Source organism: Limulus polyphemus, unplaced genomic scaffold, assembly GCF_000517525.1.
Source record: "Limulus polyphemus unplaced genomic scaffold, Limulus_polyphemus-2.1.2 Scaffold5132, whole genome shotgun sequence".
NCBI classification, from domain to species: domain Eukaryota; kingdom Metazoa; phylum Arthropoda; class Merostomata; order Xiphosura; family Limulidae; genus Limulus; species Limulus polyphemus.
This window is the reverse complement of record NW_013670742.1, coordinates 44130-70022: the sequence shown is the minus strand read 5'-3', so window position 1 is coordinate 70022 and position 25893 is coordinate 44130. Positions and strand designations below refer to the sequence as shown.

The 25893-nt window shown below is 30.2% G+C and overlaps 1 protein-coding gene across 2 annotated transcripts in view; it reads right to left on the bottom strand.

Annotated features, from left to right (window-relative positions):
* Positions 1-2090: 2090 nt before the first annotated feature.
* The window catches only part of LOC106472168 (tyrosine-protein kinase RYK-like), a 53943-nt gene continuing 30140 nt past the window's right edge, over positions 2091-25893 (bottom strand). Inside the window, exons 4-14 of one of the 2 annotated variants that reach the window (XM_022400771.1) lie at positions 18432-18566; positions 17984-18013; positions 17123-17258; positions 16544-16632; positions 16245-16391; positions 14254-14343; positions 12442-12644; positions 11079-11188; positions 10134-10293; positions 9396-9532; positions 2091-5436 (exon numbers count right to left, since the gene is read on the bottom strand). In XM_022400771.1, coding sequence (XP_022256479.1) covers positions 5325-5436; positions 9396-9532; positions 10134-10293; positions 11079-11188; positions 12442-12644; positions 14254-14343; positions 16245-16391; positions 16544-16632; positions 17123-17258; positions 17984-18013; positions 18432-18566 — 1349 coding nt within the window. In that variant the 3' untranslated portion in view covers positions 2091-5324. The remainder of the gene's footprint in view (positions 5437-9395; positions 9533-10133; positions 10294-11078; positions 11189-12441; positions 12645-14253; positions 14344-16244; positions 16392-16543; positions 16633-17122; positions 17259-17983; positions 18014-18431; positions 18567-25893) is intronic. The other variant, XM_022400772.1, reaches the window with a different exon arrangement.

Here is a 25893-nt window from a genome sequence, read left to right as displayed (position 1 = left end):
TCATCCAAGCAGTGTGCTGTTGCTAGTGGTAGGGCAAATAGGATTTTAGGTTGTATCTACAGAAATATTGAATACAAGTCTAAAGAGGTTCTTATTTCATTGTACAGATCACTGGTTAGGCCACATTTGGAATATTGTGTTCAGCCTTGGGCTCCTTACCTTAGGAAAGATATGGAATTATTGGAAAGGGGTTCAGAGAAGGGTTACTAGAATGGTGTCTGGGATGGAGGGTTGTCATATGAGGAGAGACTGAAATCTCTCAAATTGTTTTCTCTTGAAACAAAGAAGAGTTAGAGGGGATCTGATTGAGGTGTTTATGATTGTAAAAGGAATTGATAGTATTGATGCATCATCTTTTTTCATATTTAACAATGAGAATAGTAGGACTAGAGGATACAAATTTTGGTAAAGTAGGAGACATCTTCAGTTAAGACAGTTTCATTTTTCTAACAGGGTGGTTTGCCTTCAGATGTTGGAGAGGCAGTAAATTTAACTGAGTTTAAGAAAAAGCTTGATAAGTATATGAATAAGGTCTGGCTTTAAGATTTTTTAAAAATTATTTTAATTTAGTTTAGAGGATGGAACAGCTGAGATGGACCAATACGTCCCATGTTGTCTCCAAACATTATATGTTTTATACAGTGCTTGAGAGCCTCCCCTCCCAGAATGCACCATTTCATTTCAACAGTAGTTAAAAGTTAACTTAAAACAATGTACCTGTACTGGTGTTTTTTCAGTCAATGAAAACTAAAAAAAAAAAAGGCAAAACAAGAAAGTAAAACAAGTTAATAATTTAGAAACTAAAGAAATGTCAAAAACTAAAAACTAGTGACACTGAAAGCTATGGTTCCTTTTTGAGACATTTTTCAATATTTTATTCACTGTTACTATAAAAATCTAATCAGCTGATCATACAGTGCTGTAGGTATGTGCTACAATGGTGTAAATAATAACTTGTTGCTCTTTGGTGTGACATAGCAAGATAAAAATGAAATCTATATTGTACGGATTGGTCATTTGTTTCATCAACTGCGTGCATTAGTTCATTTAAAATAATTGGATTGTATATTTACTTATTTACTCCTTTTACATTCAGTGTTCATCAGTTGTAATGGGAAATGTAAAACGAATCACATCTAAGGAAAATGTTGCACACACACAGTAAAGTGACAAAAATATCCAATGTTTCATTTTGTCTTATGTTCAAGCAGGTGAGTTTGCTGTTGCAACATTCCAGAATGAGGTGATGCACATATTCTTTGATACATTTTCACGTGTGTGTGGTCAAATTCAGACATAGATTAGTCTAAAAAGATTTAATGCTGTTCCAGCTACCAAAATAAGTGCCAGAAGGGTGTTCTGGTCTGTTGATTTTATAACATGACCTATATTACTAGAGAAAATGTATATTTTTATGTAAAATATGTTTCACAGAATGTTTAAGCAATAGATGAGACTGATTTTAATAAATAATTATTAAAACTTTTCAACTCATGTCTATGCATAAAACACAGCTGCCAATCCTTTAAACTAGAGAAAGTGTGAGAAACTTAATTACTTATTGATATAGTTTAATGTGTGTGGTCAAATTAGAACACAGTTTGTTATAAAAATATTATTATTCATTATCAAAAAGGGTTATCTGAGCTAGCCATCCCTAATTTAGCAGTGTATAACTAGAGGGAAGGCAGCTAGTCATCACCACCCACCGGTAACTCTTGGGTTACTCTTTTACCAACGAATATTGGGATTGACCGACACATTATAATGCCCCCACGACTAAAAGGGCAGGCATGTTTGGTGGGACAGGGATTTGAACCCGCGACCTCAGATTACCAGTCGAGTGCCCTAACCACCTGGCCATCAAAAAGGTTCCATAAAGTACAGAAAGGCTATTCTGGTTATCAGAATAAGTGCTGGAACAGCATTCCACTATGATTTGAACGAAGCGATGATCTTATAACGTGGTTATAATATTCGAGAAAATGTAGATTTCTAAGAATGACATGTATTATGTAATCCTGTTTGAATAACAACAAATGGGGCTGATTTTAATAAATAATTTTTTAATTTTTCAATCAGGTCTGTGAATAAAATATTACAGCTGAAAATTCTTGAAACTAGAGAAAATTTGAGAATCTTGAATTACTTATTGAAGTATTTTTCCAGTTGAAAAGTAAAAGAATAATAACAAAAAACACATACAAAATGACATTTTATATATTTATATATATATGTATATTTATACATTTGACATACTTGTGCCATACACTGGACAATTGAGCATTTTTGTAGCTGTAGAAGAAACACCATAAAATACCAAAATAGCTTTACAAACTATACAAATAGGTATAAACATACCAGCTACTTACTCACTATGAAGAACAAACACAAAATCCATCAACAAACATTGACTAGCATGAAAAGTTTATTTTAAGTATAATCTTTTTGGAGAAGAATATTTAATTTTTTTACTTCAGAGAGTGGATTACCCACTAAATCAAATAATTATTGATAAAAGACGACTTCACCAAAATGCAGCTATGTCTCAGAAAGCCCAGCTTAAATTTCATATTTATCAAAATACAGTCTCGCAGCATTTTTTACAAGTATATCTTCTTTAACAAGTACATTTGAAATAGAAGGTCAAAATGCAACTCTTCCTATGTAACTCTATAATGAGCAAAGAAAATCTCGATATCATTTGATATTTCTTTCCAAATGCATTTTCGAATTACTGGTGAGTCAGGGAAAAACAAAAAGAAAACCTTAGCAAGAATAGTAAGTTAAAACATGATATAAACCATGAATGGTTCTGATATGACAGTGATATTGATTTATGTGTCACATGGTTCAAGTTAACAAATCACATATTACTACACATGTACCATGCTAGGCGAAGTTCTGTATTACTACATAACACGTGTCAATTTAGGATTTTGTTATATGATACTATGAAAACTGTTGTATATGATATAAGGGTAAAGTTCGATATTAGTATGAAACATGTGCTGAGTGATACAAGAGTATATATTATTATTATTATACAACTTGCATGCCATGTGACCCAATATGTAGGTATTTATTATTACATAACACTGTGCCTTGTAGTAAAAGGGTGTAATTATATATAATTTATATTATGATATGAAAAATGGTGTTCCTACTCTAACCTCTCATGAACACACCAAAACATTATGAAAACGCAGCATTTTACATAATCATATCTAAACCACAAGCTGTTTGTTAATAAACCAGTACATTTGTTTTCTTGGGAAGTAAACTGTATATATAAAAAGATCAACTTCATGTGGTTTATATAAATGTTTTTCATTCAATGTAGTATTGACAAATATACTACATGTTCAAACTCCCAAGTGCATTTCAATATATTTTTTACCTTCTATATCTAACAAATATGTAAACTTTTCAAACATTCTGAATATAAATTCATCTTTACTCACACTTGTCAAGATTAACAGCTCAAATCTGTAACTAACAACAGATTCAACATGAAAACAGTAGGTTTTAACATTAATTTATTTTCCAATTTAATTTTAATTTCTATAATGCTTCAGGAACTGGCCTTACATATATATACCTTTAAATTAACAAATGTGGAGGGACTTATGCAAATAATTTTCCAACAAAAACATAAACCAAAATTAAAGATCAAAATTTGATATTTTTAATGTTTGTTAATACTTTGCAATTCAAATAGGCTGCTAATATCTTTACTTGTATGTAAAGTAAGAGTAACTCCAATTTGATACGAATAGTTTGATGTCCTTTTTTGAAGAATAATGTCCAGAAAAGCCCCGTTTCGATTACAAAACAAAATCACATCATAGTTTAGTAGTGTATTTGAGAAATTTGATGAGTTAGGAAATAAACAATGTTTATTTCTCATTTGAATAATCAATAAAAATATATTTTTTAATTCTTCAATAATAAACTTCACTTTTCTTAAAGGTCTGATTCACATTCAAAAACATCTCCTAGTATTCAAAAACATCTGTTAGTATCATGTTAGAAGATAGTAGTGTTTGTTTATCACACACACACAAAAACAACAATAACAGACTTTGAAGAAAGAGCAGACTACAGAGTAAATTCTGTATCATACATCCATGACCATAGATTAATCCTGAACAATAATTATTGGTTTTAAATAGAAAGAATATAATATTTTATGTCACTAGAATATTCAATATTAGGTTTTCCATATGAATTCAAAAATTAATCAGAGTCCAAAGAATTCTTATTCATAAAACCACAAATTATATATTTTGAACACCTAGTGAAAGAACACTTCAGTGTTAGATGTGAATTGTGATATATCCATGTCGGGTCACTTAGCGGTAAAGGTAATTTTACATAAAGCTCTGATGTGTTCTTGTCTTGTGAATTCACATGTAAGATCCATAGCTTTCTTATTTAGTTACTTTACCAGTAATATTTAGTTTAAGTATAGAATTTTACACATTAATATCCAGTTTATTCCATAGAAATAGTCATTATAGACACAAAAATTTAAATGCCCCTGTCTGGTCTTCTAGTGTTGATCATAAGTCTTTGGTATAAAACTAGACATGTCCTATTGTAGGCACAACAAGTGGTAAAGGTCATTAGACCTTTCCTGGATAATCCAGTAACATAAATTGGTGTATCCTTGCTTGCTCAGTGTAATAATAAGTTGTTTTTACACCCAAACTTTAATATGTTCTCATCTAATCACAACATTTTAGATACGAGTGACACTAACAGGTTCTATTCTGATTACTCCAGTGTTGATACCCATATTAGATATAATGTCTAGTTACTTCAGTGTCTTAACCAATTTAAATATAGCCACTGACAAGTCCTAGTTACTTTAATGGTATTGATTAATTTAGATATGACCCCAGACAAGTACTTGTATGGTTATTTCAGCTGCAATAGGCTGTTTAGATACAAGATATGACAAACTTTTTATGGGTAATTCATTTATAACAATCAAGTAAACAATGTCTGATCGATGGTGTTTATAGTCTGATCCAGTGTGAAATATGAAGTGACCTTGTCTACTGTCTTGTCTGATCCAAATTACAAGTCAACTTGGCACTAAACATGTTGGTTCAAAAGACCTCTCTTCAAACACAAGATTCATGGCACTTGCTAACAAGAAAACTAGACACCAAACAATATAAATGTATAAAAGAAATGACAGGATCATTTCTATAACAGTTTAAATTGTTTTTCTGTTGATTAAAAGAAAATAATCTTGCTTGGCTAATGCTTTGACACATGAGATCTTTCTATCTAATTCAACTGTCAAAAACAGATCAAACATAAAGCCCTAGAGCATTGTAAAAGTCTTGGAAACAGACAAGCAACTGGGAAAAACTTGGTCTTTTCTCTGAAGCAGCAGCCCAGCTAAAGGCCATCAATGTGTACCTATAATTAAAAAGTGAAAGCATTAACATGAGGAGTTTCTTTAACCCGATCAAAACACAATACTTACTTCAACAGATTTTACATTTTGTACAATATCCACTTTACAAACGTCAGTGTCAAAGGAAGCACCTTGCATTGAGCTAGAATAGTATACATCATATTTTTTTATGATAGAATAATTTCACTTGCCAAGCCTTTTCTCAGTTTTTATTCTCTTGAAGGAATCAATATTCTTTACATTGACATATTATTTTTCTCAACAATAATTAGCTGTGTTCCTTTTGTACAGATCATTATCAAACAACTAAACATTACTTATCAACGCTATTATGCAATTAGAGCACTACTAACATCTCATACTAAATACTGTCATAAATTTTACTAGTTGCACTTTTCACAAAAATTTGAATAAAACGAAATTACACAAAAATATTTGAAGCAAATATTCATGATATATAGAATTGTAGTAGGCTTAAAAAGTAGTTAGAAAGACATTCAATAAACCCAATAATCCCAAAGCTTTGGGATTGTGGATTTCATCCCTGACAAAAGTAAGCTCACTGTATGAAAGTAATCATATTATCAGATGCCTTAAAATTATTTTTAGGAAATGTTAAATTTTCTATTTTTGCTGAAAAAGAACAACAAGTTACTTATTGGTATCAAAACAGATGTTCAAATGTTTGGAAAAAAATAATTATCCACAATAACTATTCTGTGTGGTTGTTAACCCCCTTTCATGATCTGCCCAAGATAACCGAGATGCCCTCTAAGTTTTAAAAAATATTTGCCCGAGTTAACTCGGGCAAATGATTTCTTTCTGTATTTTTAATTACTTACATGAATCTATTTGCATGTTTTCATGTATTACAGTAAACTATCAAAAGGGAAAATAAAACAAATTGCTTTTTTTAGTTCATTTCCAAAGAAAACCTAACATGGAAGGGATTAATAACTATAGTTCTAAAATTCTTAAGTTCATATAAACTGGTTTTCATATATACAACATATTTGCTGAGTTTTGAAATGTTATGTTCCATATTCATAATTAATGATTTGTTGTGTAGGAATTCGTATCCTGGAGTTTTTTTTTACACTAACTCTGTGATTAGTACTTCTACAAGCCAGGTTTTCTTTTAGCCTTTTATATTCAACAATAAAATAGTCGCATAGCAGACTGCATACGTAATAAAACTTACCAAAACATATATTAAAGTTTATTATTTCAGATTTTTATCATGTTTATCACAATGTCTAGTAAGTTGGTTAGCACAGACTGCCATCTAATGGCATAATTGATTTAAACACAAGTGAAATACACCGGACTTGGTTTTTCTTATTTCTCCTATGCAATGCAAAAAAGATAATGGTTCCTGCTTGATACATTTATGGAAAAAAGAATACAAGATAATAAAACCATTAGAATGTTCTGTGAAAATTTCCAAAATGTTTACAAGCTTCTGCTTCCAAACATAAGTGGTCATTCTACATGTATCCAGCTGATTATACAGAGAAGCAGTAATAATTTAAAAGAATTGAGTAAGGTTTATGCTGTGGATAACCAACTAGTGCCAGCTGAGAACATTTCCATAACTCTGAGTTGGCACAAAACCTCACTCTTAAAAACATAAATGAAAAAGGTTAAAGTATAAATTTTCTTTTACATTATATTGACAGGTGATCAGTGCTGAATGACAATAAATATTCACAGATATGGAATGCACTATTCTGGGGCAAAATTTTAGCACACACACACACACACACAAAATTTCTAAGCCTAATTTGTTAAATACTTTAAATATTTCACAACTACCAACTATTTTGATATGGATGTCCAAATTAAAGTTTAGTTTAAGTATCACCTGAAATTATAACCAGTCGTCCAAGAGCTTTATTACATGTTACTATTCATATTCACTATATTTATATTAAGTCTTTCCAAATAACATCCTTTCTATTGTTTCAATTGGGCATTCAAACAGAATCATTGTATAGATGAAATATTTCTATGTATAGTAGAGGCTACAGGCAATGATCATTCCTCTCATAGCTTACTCAGGTCAGAGACCTACTTTATGAACAAGAGACTCATTGGCCTATTGGATATACGTCTTGCATATTACATAAACTTCCTAGTGCCAGTGGAGCTGGGGTTAACTTAGTTCAGACTTAGGGATAATAAGGCTGTGTGCAGGGCTACTGTGGAATGTATAGGTAAACATACTTGCACTTTCTAGCTTTTCTTCTTTATCAAGGCCTGATCTGTGTTTGTAATGATACCTCCTGGTTGAACTTTCATATTAATCGTACTCTCCAAGATTTATAGGTATTTCTTAACAGTTAACAGACACTGTTTCAGTAAAGAGAATCAGTACATAAAACAAATTGATTAAATATTGCTTTTGGTACATGATGCATTAACACCAAGTAACCACACTCATAACCCACTCGGTGCTTAACATTTTGAACGACTCAGATGCATACTTGTGAGTATGTAAATGATACTACAAGTATGAGGATCTAAGTTCATCTTCTGCATAAGACAGTCTTTCACTTGTACATCCCACTGTCTCATATATAGTTTAATATGCAAATGTTGTGGAATGGTGTATGTTGGAGAAAGAAACCACTTCCTCATGGATAAAACCCAGGAACATCTTAATGTCATAAAAAGACAAAATGAAGACAATCCTTGTGGAAGCTACTTTAATAATGTAGAACATGACATTAGTGATTTCTCTGTAGTAGAACTGAAGTATGCACCTTCCAATGTCATATAAAAGAGAACACCTTAAAAACTGACTTATTCATAGTTTAGGTACTCTTCACCAAAACAGCTTAAATTAATGCTTTTTCCTTCCTATAATTTTAACACACACTTTACTATATTGACTGTTATTTAGACATTTTATAATACCATTCATTTTATCGTAATTTAATTATTTTTCTCATTCATTAAATCACAAAACTTTTAAGTAACCGAATACTGTTGTACTGTACGTGTCTTGTTATACTGTTTACTATATCACACATTATAGTTTAAACCTTGGGCTGTTTTATCCACAATTTATCATAAAGTTTGAACCTCCAATAACCTACTGTTAATTTTGATGTTTAAGTATACTAACAAATATATCTTTTATCACCAATTTTAACTAATTTGTTTTTTTGTATTGAGTGTTTTCTTGACCAGGATAATCACTAAAATGATGAAACACCATGAAGAATATTACTGGTCCCATGTCAGCAGTGGCCTCATGCTAGAACACTGAAACATGGTGATCATGTAACAGGTGATGCAGAGGCACTTAGCAAGACCACAACATTAGGGTCTCAAAAGCTTCAGTATAACTAATATACTGAAGTGTATTACAGAAAAGTTGTAGCTGAAGAAACTCATGCTCACAACTGAGACTTTTTACATACGTAGCACAGTCACAAGTTATTAGATGCTATATATCACACAATTTAGAGAAAATGCATTTGATGTTTCTGTATCTTATATTCAGAGAATTGTTTGGTAAAATATCATTCTTAAAATAGATAGTTAATTGATGATCACGACATCTTAAGGCCTATGTAATGCAACTGGTTAAACTAATTTCTTCAAACTAGAGCAGCTGTATAGCTGTCCTAGACTGTAACCTTATTATTATACTTCTTTATTTTGTTTTCAAAGACTGGAATCAACAATTAGCACTGAAAGAAATAAGAAAACAAAACAACAATTGAACTTTAAATAGTTCTCTAGTGTAGTAGAAATTAGTAAAATTGAATTATATTTTGTCAGACATGAAGCCTTAATAGTTTGTAACTGACAAATTAGAGACTACTTTTTCTATTACTGTTTATTAATCTAAATATTTGGTTTAATGTGAAAAGGATTATTTACTGAAAACATCTGCACTTAGGTCTACAAAAAAAAGTATATTTGTTAAAAAACATATATATATACTTACAGCTCATCAGGACAATTGATTGGCTGAGAAAGTCTATAACCATCACGAAGAGATGCCCCCATTTCAAAGGGATCTATTTCTACATATGGCTGGTGACCAAGGGTCATTAGCTCCCATAAAGTAACCCCAAATGACCACTGAAAAAGAAACAGAAGCTATTTATGGAAATGTTTTAATACTCATAGTAATAGTTTGAAATATAATGATTTTCAAAAGTTATAATTTCTGAAAAAAAAATAAAAACTCAGTAAAGAAAGCATTTTAAATAACAATATTTCCAAAACAGAGCTATTATTTTTGTTAATGTAAATGTTCTCATATTTACAAATCAACCAAAGAAAAAATTTAAAGATGTATGATTAAAAAACAGAAAATATTATTTCTGCTTGATAAAGAGTAATTGTAAATGGTACAATTCCTACAAATATTCATTATTTGTGTCAAATAGAACATTCTTGAACTTTAAAGCACAGCCAAATAAATATTATATATTAATTAATATAACAATGATTTTATGTTTCATCACAAATTTTCAATAACAAGTTCTTAATGAGGTACAAACAGTCTGTAAAATTTAAGAACCCCTAGTATAAGACTAACCTTATTCATGGTACATGTATATTGTTAGGTTTAATGTTTTAGATTATTTTATAAAATTCAATTAAACAATAAATTACATTACTTTTTCATTCTATTTCCTAGTTGTAGCACTAAAAAGTATGAGGCTTCTCTACTTACGACATCACTAGCTGTAGAGAATTCTTTTTTAAGTAAGCTCTCTAGTGCAAGCCATTTGACAGGTCTGTTTTCATTGTCACCGAGACAATGGTAATCATTAGGAAAGAGATCACGGGACAAAGCATTGTCTGTAATCTTCACAAGTAATCTGTCATCCACCCTGAGACAAAAGTTTAAAAATTCAGAAAAAAGTTTTTGATAATGGAGACCGCTAAAAGGATCAACTTAAGGGTAAATTAATATTCATAGTCTGTTAATTATATAAATTCAAAACTGGCATTTGAGAAAATAATTATAAAATATGTTACTAGCAAAAGAAAGTAATTATTGAGTATCAGTAGTTAATTTCAAATGGATTTTTAGATATCTACTTGATTATGAATATAATTACTGTAGATAGAATTAAATAATATACAAAATAAATAACTATTAATAATTTAATAAAAACTAGGGTGGCCAAGTAGTCTTACAAGTTCCACACAGTAGAAATTATAAAGTATAACAATTGGTCACAAGTCAAATATACCAGTTACATAAAAAGTACAAAATTAGACTGTCTTAATGTTGATCATAGATCAAATATACCAGTTGCTTATGTAATGATCTTTAAAAATAACATGCAAGTTCAGTTTAGCAACAACTTGGTTTCTGGATTTTCTTTAATGGGCATTCTTAAGTTGCCATTTATAAATTTATATCAGAAGCAACTAGTTATCATAACTTTAAGATATTTAATTTGAGATATTCATTGTAACTTTTAAATTTCTATTTAGACCTCCTCTCTTTGATAGAGAACTGAACTGGTAGTATCTTTAATTATTTCTGTGATAAAATAACTTTCTACAAAAATCTATTTACAATACAAATTAAAGTTAGTGGAGTAAAATTATGTTTTTCTTGAAATTAACAGAGCTCTGAAGCATGCAAATAATGGTTGTTACTTACACACAGTTTCTGGTGGCCAAGTCTCCATGAATTATTTTCTTCTTGTGAAGATAAATCATTCCTTGCACAATCTGGATTGCCATGCCAACAAGGTCTTGGGTTAGCAGAGTCTGATAAAATGAGTAAAGACACCTTTATTTATGTGTCTTATATTTTTGAAACAAATTTTAAAATATATCTGCTCAGAATAGCTTTCCACATACAAGAGAGTATTATGTCCACTTTATTACTATAATAAGTAAAGTAAGCATTACATCAATAAATCTTTAGCGAAACAATTGTTGAAGCAAATGTTGAGCTTTTTGTAAAATAAAATTATATAATGTAAAAGAATTAGTATTAGAGCAAGAATTAGTAGTGTTTCTCAAACGGTGGGTCACGAGCAATCTGCACTGAGTCAACATTCTTTTTAGTCCTCGAAGTGTTTGAGAGGTGCACGTACCACCTTTGTTATGAACTGTGCCAAAACGATCAAAAATGTTTTCATCCTTGTAGAGATAATGGGGGGTTGCAATGACCAATGCTCAGACACAAGGGTTGTCTGGCAAGTCTGGCTGAGAAGCGCTGGCCTAGTACCTTTGCAAAACTGAACAATTATGATTATTAACTTATATCCTGATTTTTTTCTTTCTCTCTCACCAAATTTTTTTGATAAATAAAATAAATGAAAAAATGTAAATATTAGTTTCTTTGAATAAACTTCAATGTTCAAATATTTCATTCTGTAAATATTTTTTGTAACAAAACAAACAACTACTAGCTTATATGGAAGATTATCCTCAAATAAGCCTCCTAACACGTGTTTTAATCTAGTCCAGTTTGATATAACCTGCTTTTAATACACCCTTTTGTTAAAACAGCAATCACCCAAGTTCTAGAAAGAGAAATGCTCAAATAATAGTTTGAAATAATGTATTGAATACAATTGAAAATTCATGTTGGGAGAGTTCTCAAGTTTCATGCACACATTTTATTATTATTATTATGCATCAAGTTAGTAAAGTGAATTATGGAAGGTTTATATAATATGTAGCAATACATCTATGGTTGAAAATAGATCTAAAACTGATAATTCTAAAGGAACCATAAGTTATACAACTAACTAATTCTTATTATTTGTTTGATCTTATATCCAAATGAAAAAACAAATTTTCAGTTAGAATGTAAAATACCTTTACCAAAAGTGCACAGCTAGAAATGGATACTCTATCTTATCAGCTAGGATGACTTACATGACAGTGACCTTCAACTGAAAACTTGCAATTCTGAAGAAAGATCTTAAAGTTCCCCTGGTTCAAAATACCTTTACCAAAAGTGCACTGCTAGAAATGGATACTCTATCTTATCAGCTAGGATGACTTACATGACAGTGACCTTCAACTGAAAACTTGCACTTCTGAAGAAAGATCTTAAGGTTCCCCTGGTTCATGAATGGATAGACCAAAAGAGGGTGCTGCACATCATCCATGCAAACAGCAATGATTGGTAACACATTCTTATGATTTGTTCCATACAGCTTCATTCCTTCAGCTAGTAGCAGCGAGATCTGATCTTTTGATGCTTGGTCTGATGATGAAAAAGAGTCCACCTTAGTGTAAAACTAACAATTACAATAATGGTCTGTAAGTAAAGAACAGACAAATTCAACATAAAATAGCTAACAAAGAATGACCATTTCTAGTAAGTTAAATTAATGGTTTGGAAATGAAAATAGTAAAACTTTAGCACGAGACGGCATACTTTAATAAAACTTACTTCCTACCTCAACATAAGACAGTACACTTAAATTATTGGTCTCTAGATGCAAAAGACATAAAACATTGCAAAAGATACCAACATATATAATTTAGGTATTATAATCACAGAGAAAAGAATTTCAACTCAGTAGTACAAGTCAACGTAACTTAGTAGTACAAACATCTTTGTCAACGTAACTCAGTAGTACAAGTATCTTTGTCAACGTAACTTACTTGTACAAGCATCTTTGTCAATGTAACTTAGTAGTACAAATATCTTTGTCAATGAAACTCAGTAGCACAAGCATCGTTGCCAATGTAATTTGGTAGTACAAACATTTTTATCAATACAACTTAATAGTACAAACATCTTTGTCAACGTAACTCAGTAGCACAAGTATCTTTGTCAATGTAACTTAGTTGTACAAACATCTTTGTCAATGAAACTCAGTGGCACAAGCATCTTTGCCAATGTAATTTGGTAGTACAAACATTTTTATCAATACAACTTAATAGTATAAACATCTTTGTAAATTATTTAAGATTCAGTTTCTACTGAAAAATATCTAATACTTGATTTGTATTTTCTCTGAAGTGAAATATAAGCATGGCTAATTAATGTGAATTCCACCCAGAACTATGCTATAATATAATATTAAGTAGCACATTTTTGGGAACTTACAAGTTCTAGTTTATGCTTTATTGTTATCATTTAACCCTGTTATAACAAGTGAGCAGCTACTGGGGTTACTAAAAAAAAAATTTACAATTTAAATAAACATAGCAATTCTAACTTTATTTCAACAAGTTTTTTACTCAAAAATATCTGATAGTTGATATTTTGTAACTTTGTCAAATTCATTTAGTGCAATTTGCAAAGAGACATTTAAAAACTTTTTCTACTTTTATCTTTATACAGTTTCAACAAGTATCACCTGCAAACAAAGCCCTTACACATTTTCTAGAATATTTCTGCCAATCAAGTTGCATACATTTATATTTCACCAGACCCTGAACTCTCTCACAAATTTACTTATCCAAGGTTTAGCTTATCACATGACATTCCTTTACTTTAAGTAACTATTTCAAGAATAATTTCTTGAGAGGCTTTTATGATGTTGAAGCATGTAAATTGAACAATAACTAATAAACCTTTGCCTTCAAACCAGATAACACCAAAGGCTAAATATGATTGGATAGAAAACATTATTGTCTATCCACATTACTTTAAAACAAACAACACAACATCACCCATGCAGTCCTGATAGAATTAATTAATTAATTGGCAAAACTTATAAGTGACAATGTTTTTACTTCCTGAAATGCAGTTAATATTTCCTGCCTAAACTACAGAACTTATCAATCATTGCTAGGAACTTGTGAATTGTAGTTTAAATTTTTTATAACAAGCTATGATACTACAGTGTAGAAAAACTCACCAGATACAGTTTTCACAAATGTGTTTTGTTTCATGCTCGTTTCACTATCAAACTCTATGAGCACTCCACGATAAATCTGACCAAAAGTTCCTTAGGATTGAAAAAAAAGATCCATAATTTTTAAAGGTTAACTGCAAGAAAATAATAAGTTTCACAAGGTAAATTAAAAATGAAGCTGGTGATTAATATGTTTAAAAGGAAAACCACAGTTTTTTTTATTCTCAAAGAATAAATAAATACTATGATTGTATTACTTACATTTAACCTAAAGTCAATAACCAAGCTTGTAGCTTATTGTATAGTATAATTAAAATATTTTATTTAATGTATAAAAAATGAAGAAAATTTTCATAATGGCTGGACTTGTTGGTGGTACTATTAAACCATTCAATTTCTTTCAGAAAAGTAAAACTTATGCAATTAGAGTTTTAGTAACGAAATGTTTAATAACTATTGGAATTCTCAAAGTAACTTGCTAAAGCCTGCAAGTATTTTTGAGTTAACAATTAGAATGTTTCTAAGGATTAGCAGTGTAAATGTATTTAGTGAAAATTTGAATTTTTTTTAGTTTTTAAATTCTTGATCAATTTCATTTTAGTAATCATTAGAAGTTTTACAGTAAGGTTGATTAGTTGTAACACTAATCTATGTAGATTTAAATATAAAATAATGGATGGCTTTATGTTATTAAAAGGCAATAATTTATTCCATTTTTCTTTGTAGTTAGTTTGATCAAAGGTTATTGGATCTTTGAAACATTTTTTTTTCTGATTATTTGAATTATAATCACATCTGAGATTATTTAGTTGGCTTTGTGAATGGATTTAAGAATAACATAAATCTATTAAAAGTCTTAACCTTGTGAGATATTTGTTAATTAAGAAATTTTCCATGCTGCTTAGGGGTTAAGTAGATAACAACCTATTTAATGCACAAGTTTGAAGGTTATTGTTTTCCTGAGGATGACTGGGTGGCCCAGTTAAAACATGGAAAGATGATTTATATCTGATCACTTTATTTTATGTTTTATTAAAATATTACAATAAACCACAAACTCATGAATTAAATAGTTTTTTTCTAGTTAACCATTTGTGAGATATTACTAGGACTATGGTCAAAATACCATGAACAGCTGGGATACCCAATTGGGAATCTAAATCATTACAAATTTATATTTTCTGGTATATTGATTTATAGTACTAAGTATTCCTAGTCAATTTCTCATACAAATCCTTTTCACCAATGTTTAGGTTACTTTAAATTACTTCAGTTCTGATTAATATTGTAAGCTTGATTGTAATTGAAAGTCCCTAACAATGTTGGAATCTTTGGAATTTTTTAAGTTGTATAAATGTTTTTAGATATAACTATATACAATTAAGTTCATATTTTGATGGTACAAAGGCAAGAACTGTGTAAAGTATTGAAGAACTATGTATTTAAGTGTGTTTTTTTAAGAAATCTTAAGATATTAAATAACAATTTAATTTACTTCTTCATCTGGCTGTTCAAAGTAAACAAAACTATACTGTCGAATAATGACAAATAATGATTCCATACAAACTATTGTTGGCTTAGTGAATGGATTTAAGAATAACATAAATCCATTAAAAGTTTTAACCTTGTGAGATATTTTTTAATTAAAAATCTCCATGCTGCTTAGGGGTTAACATTACTATACTGTCAAATGATGATTTCCTACAAACTATTACTTTACTGAAAGACAGGATTTTAGCCTTCAAAGTAGATAAAAAGTTATACTTGAAGTATTCCTTAGAATAAAATAGTTTAAGATATATTTCTTCTAGAAAAATGTCCAGCAAACTGGACATTATACATTGACATATATATACCAACTTTTTTCCTTAATATCACCTTTAAAATCTCAATATAACAGTTTTTCACCCAGACTTGAAATATATTTACAAATGTTCTTAAAGTATGAAATCTTTTCAGAAAGATTAATTTCTTCACAGAATATACAATGTTACCTTCTTGTATTTTTTCATGTAATACAATCTTCTTCCTTTCAATGTCAATCTCACTAATCTGTTCAGTTAGTTCAGATGCTCTTAGGTTGTTCATTTGTACTGGTACATTGACAGACGATGGAGTCAAATGTCGAAAGCTAGAATAACCTAAAATATTTTCCAAAATACTAGTTTAGATTTTTTTTTCACCTGTGAAATTCTTTGAATTACCAAAATTATTTAAAAACGTTATTAAGATAATTGTCTTAAAATTATACAATCCAACTGAATAGAGAAGTGTGATCTGTGATTTAACTTACTTCCTACTGTACTGGCATTATTTGGTGTATCAACCCTCAAGAATGTTTGACCTTGGGAAGAAGCTCCTCTCATTGAGTCTCCCCTGTAACTGACAACAAAGTATGATGTAGACAAACCAAATACTGTTATTCCAATGCTATGGAGGATATAAACGTATGTGTACGACCTTGAATGTATATTGTTTTAACAGCTGATCATATCTTCCTATACACTTATCAAAAATTTCTAATTTAATGCTCAAAATGATTGTGCTTTCTTCTCATAATACTTATATATCTTATAGTGAAAGCTACCAATTTAGAAATATCGAATATTCAATGCATCAGGTTTTCAAACAAAGATTACTGATTTAAAAATACTTCATACTCAGTGCTTCATTTTATAATACAGTACTATGTATACATAGAATCTTTAAAATCTAAATCTGTGCAGCAAAAAATCACTGATTCATAAAATATTCTAACTTACAACAGTTAAAGAGTTTAACTGTTATTGTTTATAGAAAAGAAATAAAAACTCCTAATTTAAATAAAAACATACATAGTTAGGAGTTGCTGGTTTTTAAAATGATAACTTACTTGGAGTTATTTCTACGTGCTTTTTGACTTCGTATGTAACAAGTGGTGGCTGCTACTGTCATGATAACAATCAAACCACTGGCACATCCAACAGATATGTAGAAGGAATTAGTTGATGCCACCATGGCTGATGGGTCTGAAATAAAAACCAACTTTATATTATCCTTTACTGACATCAGAAAATCTAAATTCCACAACTTTACATTTTCCTGATTGCTTAGAATAATAATTTTTATCATATGTTAGAGCTAAAAGTATAAAATGAAGAAATCAATAAAATAAGAAAAAATTTACAGGTTGAAGATAAATGGGAAAGTTAAATAGTGCTGATAGCAAACTGGTAATCAAAAGATTTTCATAAGTCAAAATTCATCTTCAAATCAATAGAACTCAAGCTCAATGCTTTTTTGCAAATGTAATCTTGTTCATACATAATTATCATATATTATATTAAATGCAACAAATATTAAAGTTCAGTTAGATCTTGCATAGCACATGATCAATATATCTTTAAAATTATTAATTATACATTAATTAAGGAATAAAAGTAATGTTTCCTAATGTGACAATAACTACCAAAAACATTAGAAACTTTGTTAAAAAACAGTGTTACATGAAAAACAACAAACTGATATGCCAGTATTAATTTTATAGCTGATAGTCTTGTGTACAAAATAATTTTTACTCTGATTTTAATTGTGCATATGCAACCAAATCTTTACCATATATCTTTCAAACAATGTAATATAGCAAACTGAAGGAAGTTGAGGCACATGATTTGGAGAGGCATAAATAAACAATGAGCTAAGATTACTTACTTCTATAAAAGAAAAGCAGAAACATGAAAGTCTTCATACTTACCCATCAACATGGTTCCATTATGACTATCATCTAAAAATATATAAAAATTACATGTAATTTCTGATTAAACAAAAGTAATAACATAAACATAGAAATATATTATATTTAATCTGTGTTTTACAGCTATTGTCTACTTCTTTTCACAGATAATTCTTGTGATTTCATTAATTAAGTTATTAACACTTGACTTTACCTAGTGTGTTTTGGATTAATTTTTTTTTTCAGTGATTTCCTTATGGAAATAGTTTCTTTTTATTCATCTAAATTAATTTCCCAAAGTTAATAAAGCAGCTGCTCCATCTAATTTAGTTATTTATCAGTTATTTTATAATCACAATTTTGAAAGTTAATGTAGCAATTTCTTTGTAATTATGCTGTTTACATACAATACAACAGTCACTGTAATTGTTTTTTTTTTTTTCATGTAACAGATAGAATTTAAGCTTACCCTTTAGACATATCTTTCTTCGTTTCAATGTTAAAAATGTATTATTTGGCTGGTTTTCAGCTGTGACATTGATTTGAATTCTTATATCTACCTCTTCACTCTGTTTACCTGTACATGGCAGCAATACTTGAAACACTGAAAAATAAAATAATTTCATTTTATGGTATATGTTAGGTATAAAACAATGAACTTTCAATAAACAACAGCATCTAAATAATACAGAATGTCACTGACAGTGGAATTATTACAGGGCTCTGAAAAGAAATCTAGCTGCACTGTAAAACAGAAACGAAAGTCATAAGCAGCGAGTAAACTATAAAATATAAAAGTCACAAACTATTTTATTCAGCTCTTTAAGTCAATGAGGGAACCCGATTAAAGCAGTCACTAGTTTCTTGCACCTGAACATACAGACATTAATAACAGTAGAAAGCTAAAATGAAAAAGCAAAGCTCATTTAATGAGATGCATTATATCAGTAAAACAAAACACAGCAGTCATTAACCATCGTTCTTTTCAGTAATAATGATGAGAGCTCATTAACATACGAAACCACAGACACAACATATGAAACTACACAGTACTTTAAAACATAGGTCTCTATGTCAAATCTACTTTTTCTTCTTAATATTTATGCTCTTGTTACCACAACATCATCAACTTTGATATTTATGTGTACAATAGATGTAAGGCTAATAAATGTAAAATACCTAACTTTGACGAAAGGTGGTACATTTTAACAGAGAAGCATTGGTTATGCTTGTTGAGTTGGAAGAAATGTCAGTAAAGCCAAGAAGGCATTTATATTCACTGTAAACAGTAATACCTCTTCCAATAATTTTAATACCATCATCTGATGGTTTTATATTATTGTAAAAGTTAAAAATAGAAGATTATTTTCATGAAAGAAAACATAGGATAGTGACAGTCTGATCAGAAGAATGTCACTATTGTTGGTCTGTTTTGAGGAGTTTATTATTCGGTATTTATATTAAATAGTTACATGAACACTTAGTTATCCAAATTTGTTGATGATACTATGAAACTAGATAAGGCTGATATTCTTGAAAATGTTTCTTTTGTTCGGAAGGACCAGAATTGTCTTAGTAAGTAGATAATTACTTGGAAAATAGGTTGTAGAGCTTTTCATTATTCAAATATGATCAAAGCAATTTAACATAAAGCCATCTGACTAAGTGTATTTATTCCTTACTAAAACAAAGCAAAATGTTAAAACCAAGTTCCACGTTTTCTCTCACATCCTTTTACATAACCAAAAAATCTAGCAAAATTCAAGTAGATTGTACATATAACATCATTAACCAGGTTATTTCGTAAGTTTGTAACTTTAACAACAACAAAAATGTCTGAGCTTACCGTATTTTTCGAATATAAGAAGCACCCTTATTTTGAAGACAAAGTATTTTGGAAAAAAAACTACAGTCGCATTTGAAAGATTTTTATTGAACAAAAATTCATTGGATACTTTAAAAACTAGTATATATTGTTCTAAATACAAAAGAGCTCAGAATAAGAAAATACCGTAAATCAAAAAAAGGTTTACTGATATTTAGTTTGGTTCAAAACCTACAAAATCTTCATTGTTTTCACTGTATTTGATATCAAAATCTGCTTGCGTCCTATACACGGAAGGTATGAATAATATATATACGATATATACAAGTGATGTGTAAATATATTTAAATAGGCATGCATAGTTTAGTTAAATTGAATGTGTTATTTATAACAATAGTAGTTTTTCTTTTAAAAACATAACTATTTATAATGCTCCCTAAATAATAAAAAAATAAATTATAGTAATGGATGAGAGTGAAAAAGCTTGTAAATACACGACGATCCTTGTTTAATGTGGAGCAGAATAAGGCCGTTTAAGGCCTAGCTTTAACAAATATAAAATCGTTTTTAAATGCTTGCCTTGGATTCAAATATGCAATGCGCATTGACCAATCAGAGCGCTTAATACAATTAGCGTCGGTAATCGCCTAATCGGTATTTCAATTTTCATTTGATACTCGGCAGTCTGGCACGTGCTTACTGTCAAGTTGGATGCGTCACCGAAAGCCGAAGTACCGTATCTTAGGCCTCGGGAGCAAAATAGTTGTTTCTTCATTTTTCGTTCTATTTTTTCACCCCTTACGATGTCTAAAGAAAAGAGACTGTCAAGCACAGCTAAATTTAAATTACGTGTGATTAATTATGCAAAAGAGCATGGAAACAGAGCTGCCGAAAGATATTTTGGTCCTCCACCAACAGAAAAAATTATTCTTGCGCGAACAAGAAGAGTTAAAAGTGATAAACGCAATTTCCGAGGAAAAAAATGGTAAGATCTCGAAAATAAACTGTACGATTGGGTTGTGGATCAGAGAAGGCAAGGACTATCCGTTTCTACAAATATGATAATTTTTAAAGCAATGAGGATTGCATGTGATAATAGTTTAGAAGATTTTACTGGTCATACATCGTGGTTATGAGGCCTAGTTATGAGAACTAAAACGAAAATTGCTCAAAAAATGCCCGATGAGTTTGAGATGAAAATTTGTGCTTTTCACAAGTATATTATACAGTTAAGAAAAAAAAACTCCATTTGGATTGTCTCAAATAGCAAACATGGATGAAACAACATTTGATGTTCCAAGCAATAGAACAACTGATATAAAAGGTACTAAAACTATTACTGTTAAGACTACTGGACACGAAAAACGCATTATACAGTGGTGCTAGCATGTTGTGCAGATGGAACAAAATTACCACCAATGTTAATTTTTAAAAGAGAAACAATGCCCAAAGAAAATTTACCCAGCGGTGTCTACGTTCACGTACATGAAAAAGGTGGATGGATGAAGACGGAACACTACTTTGGTTTGAAAAAATTTGGTCGAAATGTCCAGGAGGCTTATTAAAAAAGCCTTCTCTCCTCGTCTGGGATTCCTTTAGAGCTTATAAAACGGAAAAAATAAAGGGAAAAGCTAATGAGCTAAAAACAGAGCTGGCTGTTATACCCGGCGGTTTAACGGGTCAACTGCAACCTCTCGATGTTTCTATTAACAAACCCTTTAAGAATTTAATGAGAGAGGAATGAAACAACTGGATGCAGCAGGAAGATTTTGCTACGACCCCTACAGGACGAAGGAAGAGACCAAAGCTTGCTCAGGTCTGCATGTGGGTGAAGAATTTGTGGGAAAAAGTAAGAAGTGATATCGTGATTAAGTCATTTAGGAAATGTGGTAACCGTAACGCAATGGATGGGACCGAGGATGACGTTCTCTTTGACCATAATATTGGATCCAGTGATTCATTTCCAAGCGAGAGTGAAAGCAACGAAGATTTTGTAGGTTTTGAACCAAACATAATAACAATAAACCTTTTTTTGATTTACTGTATTTTCTCATTTTGATGTTTTGAGCTCTTTTGTGTTTAGAACGATATATACTAATTTTTAAAGTATCAAATTAAATTTTTGTTCAATAAAAATCTTTCAAATGCGACTATAGCTTTTTTCCCCCAAAGTTTTGTCTTCAAAATAAGGGTGCGTCTTATATTCCGAAAAATACGATATTTAGTTACAATTAGTCGTCGTTTGCGATTCCTATACGTATATGACGTGATCGTCATCATATTCATTTCCAATACTATATGTCCACGGGTACAATTTAAGTTTCTTCAAAGCTGGAATATTACTTCTTTAATGTAGTTCAGAATCAGAAAAATTAAATGAAGTTTTGTTGGCTTTAACTTATGTTCGTAATATAGTTGACTAATGAGATTTTTCGAAGCTTTGAGATTGCCAAGGCCTGGATTGTCAATGATTGCTGAAAAGTACCAATGAGCAATATCATTCATTTAAAAAATAAATCCTTTTTTTTCACAATTACTGTAGTTGTGAACTTCTTTTCTCTTACACAATCGCACATTTAAATTAAAACAGTAAAGAAATAAAGTAAAACCAATTTTTTATTTATAAAAACGACTATTCACAAAATAATAAATACAGCGAATAAATCTACAATAGTAGGTTCTCGATTTTCTGTTCTCAAAAATTCTGAGATTAAAAAGTCGGCTAATTTTGTTGTATAAACTAAAATTGGAAGAACTCTTTGGTTAGATATATGATCAAGATGGAATAAATAAGGAACATATCAAAGGTATCAAACATCTACGAGTATTTAGTGTTGTCTTCCAGACTGTCAGAGGTAAGTTTACGGACTTACAACAATACAGTCCAGAACTCAATTTTTTCATGATGGACAGTGCCCAGACTATATATTGTGTGGCTTTGCTCTGAAACAAACAAGCATTTAATATTAGCGACATTATTTAGTAATGAAACAACAATATAAGTTACCTAAATTTCAGCTACTTCAGGTTTTAAAGAAGACCTTTTCCACAAATACTTATAAAACAATTTAACGTAATAAGTAATTCTATTACTATAATAACATTGATCGATGATAAAAGCTATAAAGATTCCTTTTTTTTCAACTTGACAAATAAAATTAATAACTTTATCGTTTACTAAGATTATAATTACCGAATGAAAGAGAAACGCGTTTTAACGATTAAGATGGTAAATATAAGTTTACAACGTTACGAATCGTGGAAAACTGTATCAAAATGTTAGCTGTATTTCAGAAATAAATTTCATTAAAAATAGCATTTGTTTCTAATATATATATATATACAGGTTTATTGACTGAAACTCCATTGTTAAGTTATTTTAAAAAGAATAAAAATATAATCAGTAGGCTTAATAAATCAGAAACATATATTTAGGTAATTTATCTTAAGAAAAATAGAAGAAGAAAATATTACTCTGATTATTAAGAATTCAGGTCTCAGTCTTAACTTAATAAAGATTCGCCAGCGTTTTGTACTATACGAACTATGCTGGTTAGAAATTTGGTAGGTCTGATTATTCATGTGTCAGGTCTCAGTCTTAAGTTAATAAAGATTCACCGGCGTTTTTATTATATGAACTATGTTGGTTAGCAATTTGGTTGGGTTGCGATTATGTGTTTATGTGTTTTAATTATGTGAAGTAAACTTTTTATAGAGTAATTCTTACCGGTAGCAAACTATAAAACTTTAGTAGGCGCTCAGAAGGTCAACATTACGTTATATACTGACTCATCCATGAACAGACTATTGAAGTCCGTGTTGCAGACACATTGAATACACGGAACGCCTACTTTATTGATTATCTGCGTTTAAAATTCATTTAGACACTTTGATAACCTAAGGATTCTATTTCCTTCTAATCGGGTCCTTAGGTATCTGTAATTGTGTCGAAATAATAATTTATTTTTATTCGCAAAACGTTAGAGAAAAGCAATTTGCAAAATGATTGACAAATAAGAAAATATATTTGGCATATTACGTATTGAAAATTGGACAAATTAAATCAAAACTTCTTTAATTTTTTATTGTTCTGTTGCTTTTTTGTCTCTTTAGGAAAAACTATTTTCCCATAACTGTCTGAAAATGATAAACTAAAGTTTTAGATGGGAATTTGTAGCATGAGAATACATTTCATAATTATTGATACTGATTACTTGGGAATGACGTTCGGAAGTTAGGCATTTCCCTTTAATCCTGCTCGTGGTATAGTTTTGAATAGCTTTTGAAAAAAACGCATACACTGAGTGGCTTAGGACCAACAGGAAACCTTTCAAAATTCCATTTGCGCTTTAAATTTCATGCTTGTATATAGATTTTAAATCTGATGGAGTGTGTATTTTTAATGTTCTTAAGTGTCGTACTTCAGCCTCTTTACTAGGAATACATTTTACCATCTCCGCACCGTATTTTTTACTCTACGTTTTTCTTATATGTTCAACCATGAATCTTTTTAACCTAGTTATTTTAAAATTATACAGATAGATGCATATATTTATATTTTTATGTTTACATATGTGCTCAACTTTCAAAACAGTAATGTTTTTATAAGATAAGCAATGTTTTATGTAGTGTATTGAACCAAGAAATGTATGCGTCAAGCATTAAGTCAGTATATAATTTTATGCATGCTTATACTAAAAAAAAGTTTTGAATTCTTTTTTCATAAACGAGAAAGTAATTTTAATGTAATATAAAGAGTAAATTCCCCCTTACATTTGGCTTATCTTCCAGCTAACTGTTCTATTCTGCTCAGTATTCTTGCAATAAAAGTACAAGTTTTTTTTGCGAAAATGTTAAGATAAACATCAAAGTATTTAAAGAAATCCTATCGAAAGAGATTCTTGTAAACATTTTCTCTTTACAAATTTAACTACAACAGTTGGGTATATCTTTGTTATATTCCATATATTGTATTTATGAAATATCGCTATGACGTTCTAGGCTAGCTAGAGTTGACTACCAGATGAAACTGTTCAACTCAGCTTTTAAACATTTTACAGTATTAAATATTTCATAATATAAAACAGTTAATATTCGATTCGGTTACAAATGTTCACTTGGTCGTGGTATTATTGACTAGGTGTACAGGGTACACATTTTTAACATTAATTTTCCTACGTTATATAACCTGTTTAGATATATCTTTCGATTGAAGAACATACTATACTTTCACAATGCGGGTGAGGGATGACCCTTTAGAAGAGCTCTGAATTTCGGAGTATGCGAGTAAGGTTCGAATCCGTGCAATACTACAAAATATAAGAGTGACAGTGAATCTCCAGGCGTGGATGGTGAGTAGAACGCAAGGTGCTGCTGGTGTTCTCTCTTTCCACTGCTAACCTTAGTAGCTTTGTCATAAATGCCAACTACAAATGCATATATATATATATATATACATATACTTTTTCAATACAAGATATTGATGCGAATATTGACTAAACGAAACTATTCACAATGAAATTATGGTATTGCATAGCGGTAGAACATGTTAAGCTATACACTTAAACGAAATTGGTATAGCGTTAGTTAACTATAGTCAAATTATTATTGTCTTGCTTGCTTAAAATAGATTAATTTAAGTCTAAGTTATCATGAAAATGGCAAACATTAATTAATAATGTAAACGTTGATTGTTAAATAGTTGTTGGTTAAATAAACGTAAATCACGCTCATCAACAAGTAGTAGGATTCAACGTCGCATTTTAATGATGCACATTTAACGAGTGCCTGGCTTTATAAATGTTTAAAGATGTGGCTCTTCCATTATAAGGTTATGAATGAGAATTGCTAAAAGCTCAAAGGTTTGTATTGATTAATTTCACGATGTGTTTGACTAGTTGTTGGAATATGATTTTCTTCTGGTCGTCGTAAAAATATGAGTCTAAGAAAGGAACATAAAATCTACACGAGCTTTGAAATTAAAATATTGTTCACTTTATGCAAAAATATTTCATAGTGTTATTTTTATTAAAAAACAGACAAACAAAATTGCTGTTTTCCACATCGTACATAGCCGGCATAGCTGAGAGGTTGTTGTGCTGGGCTG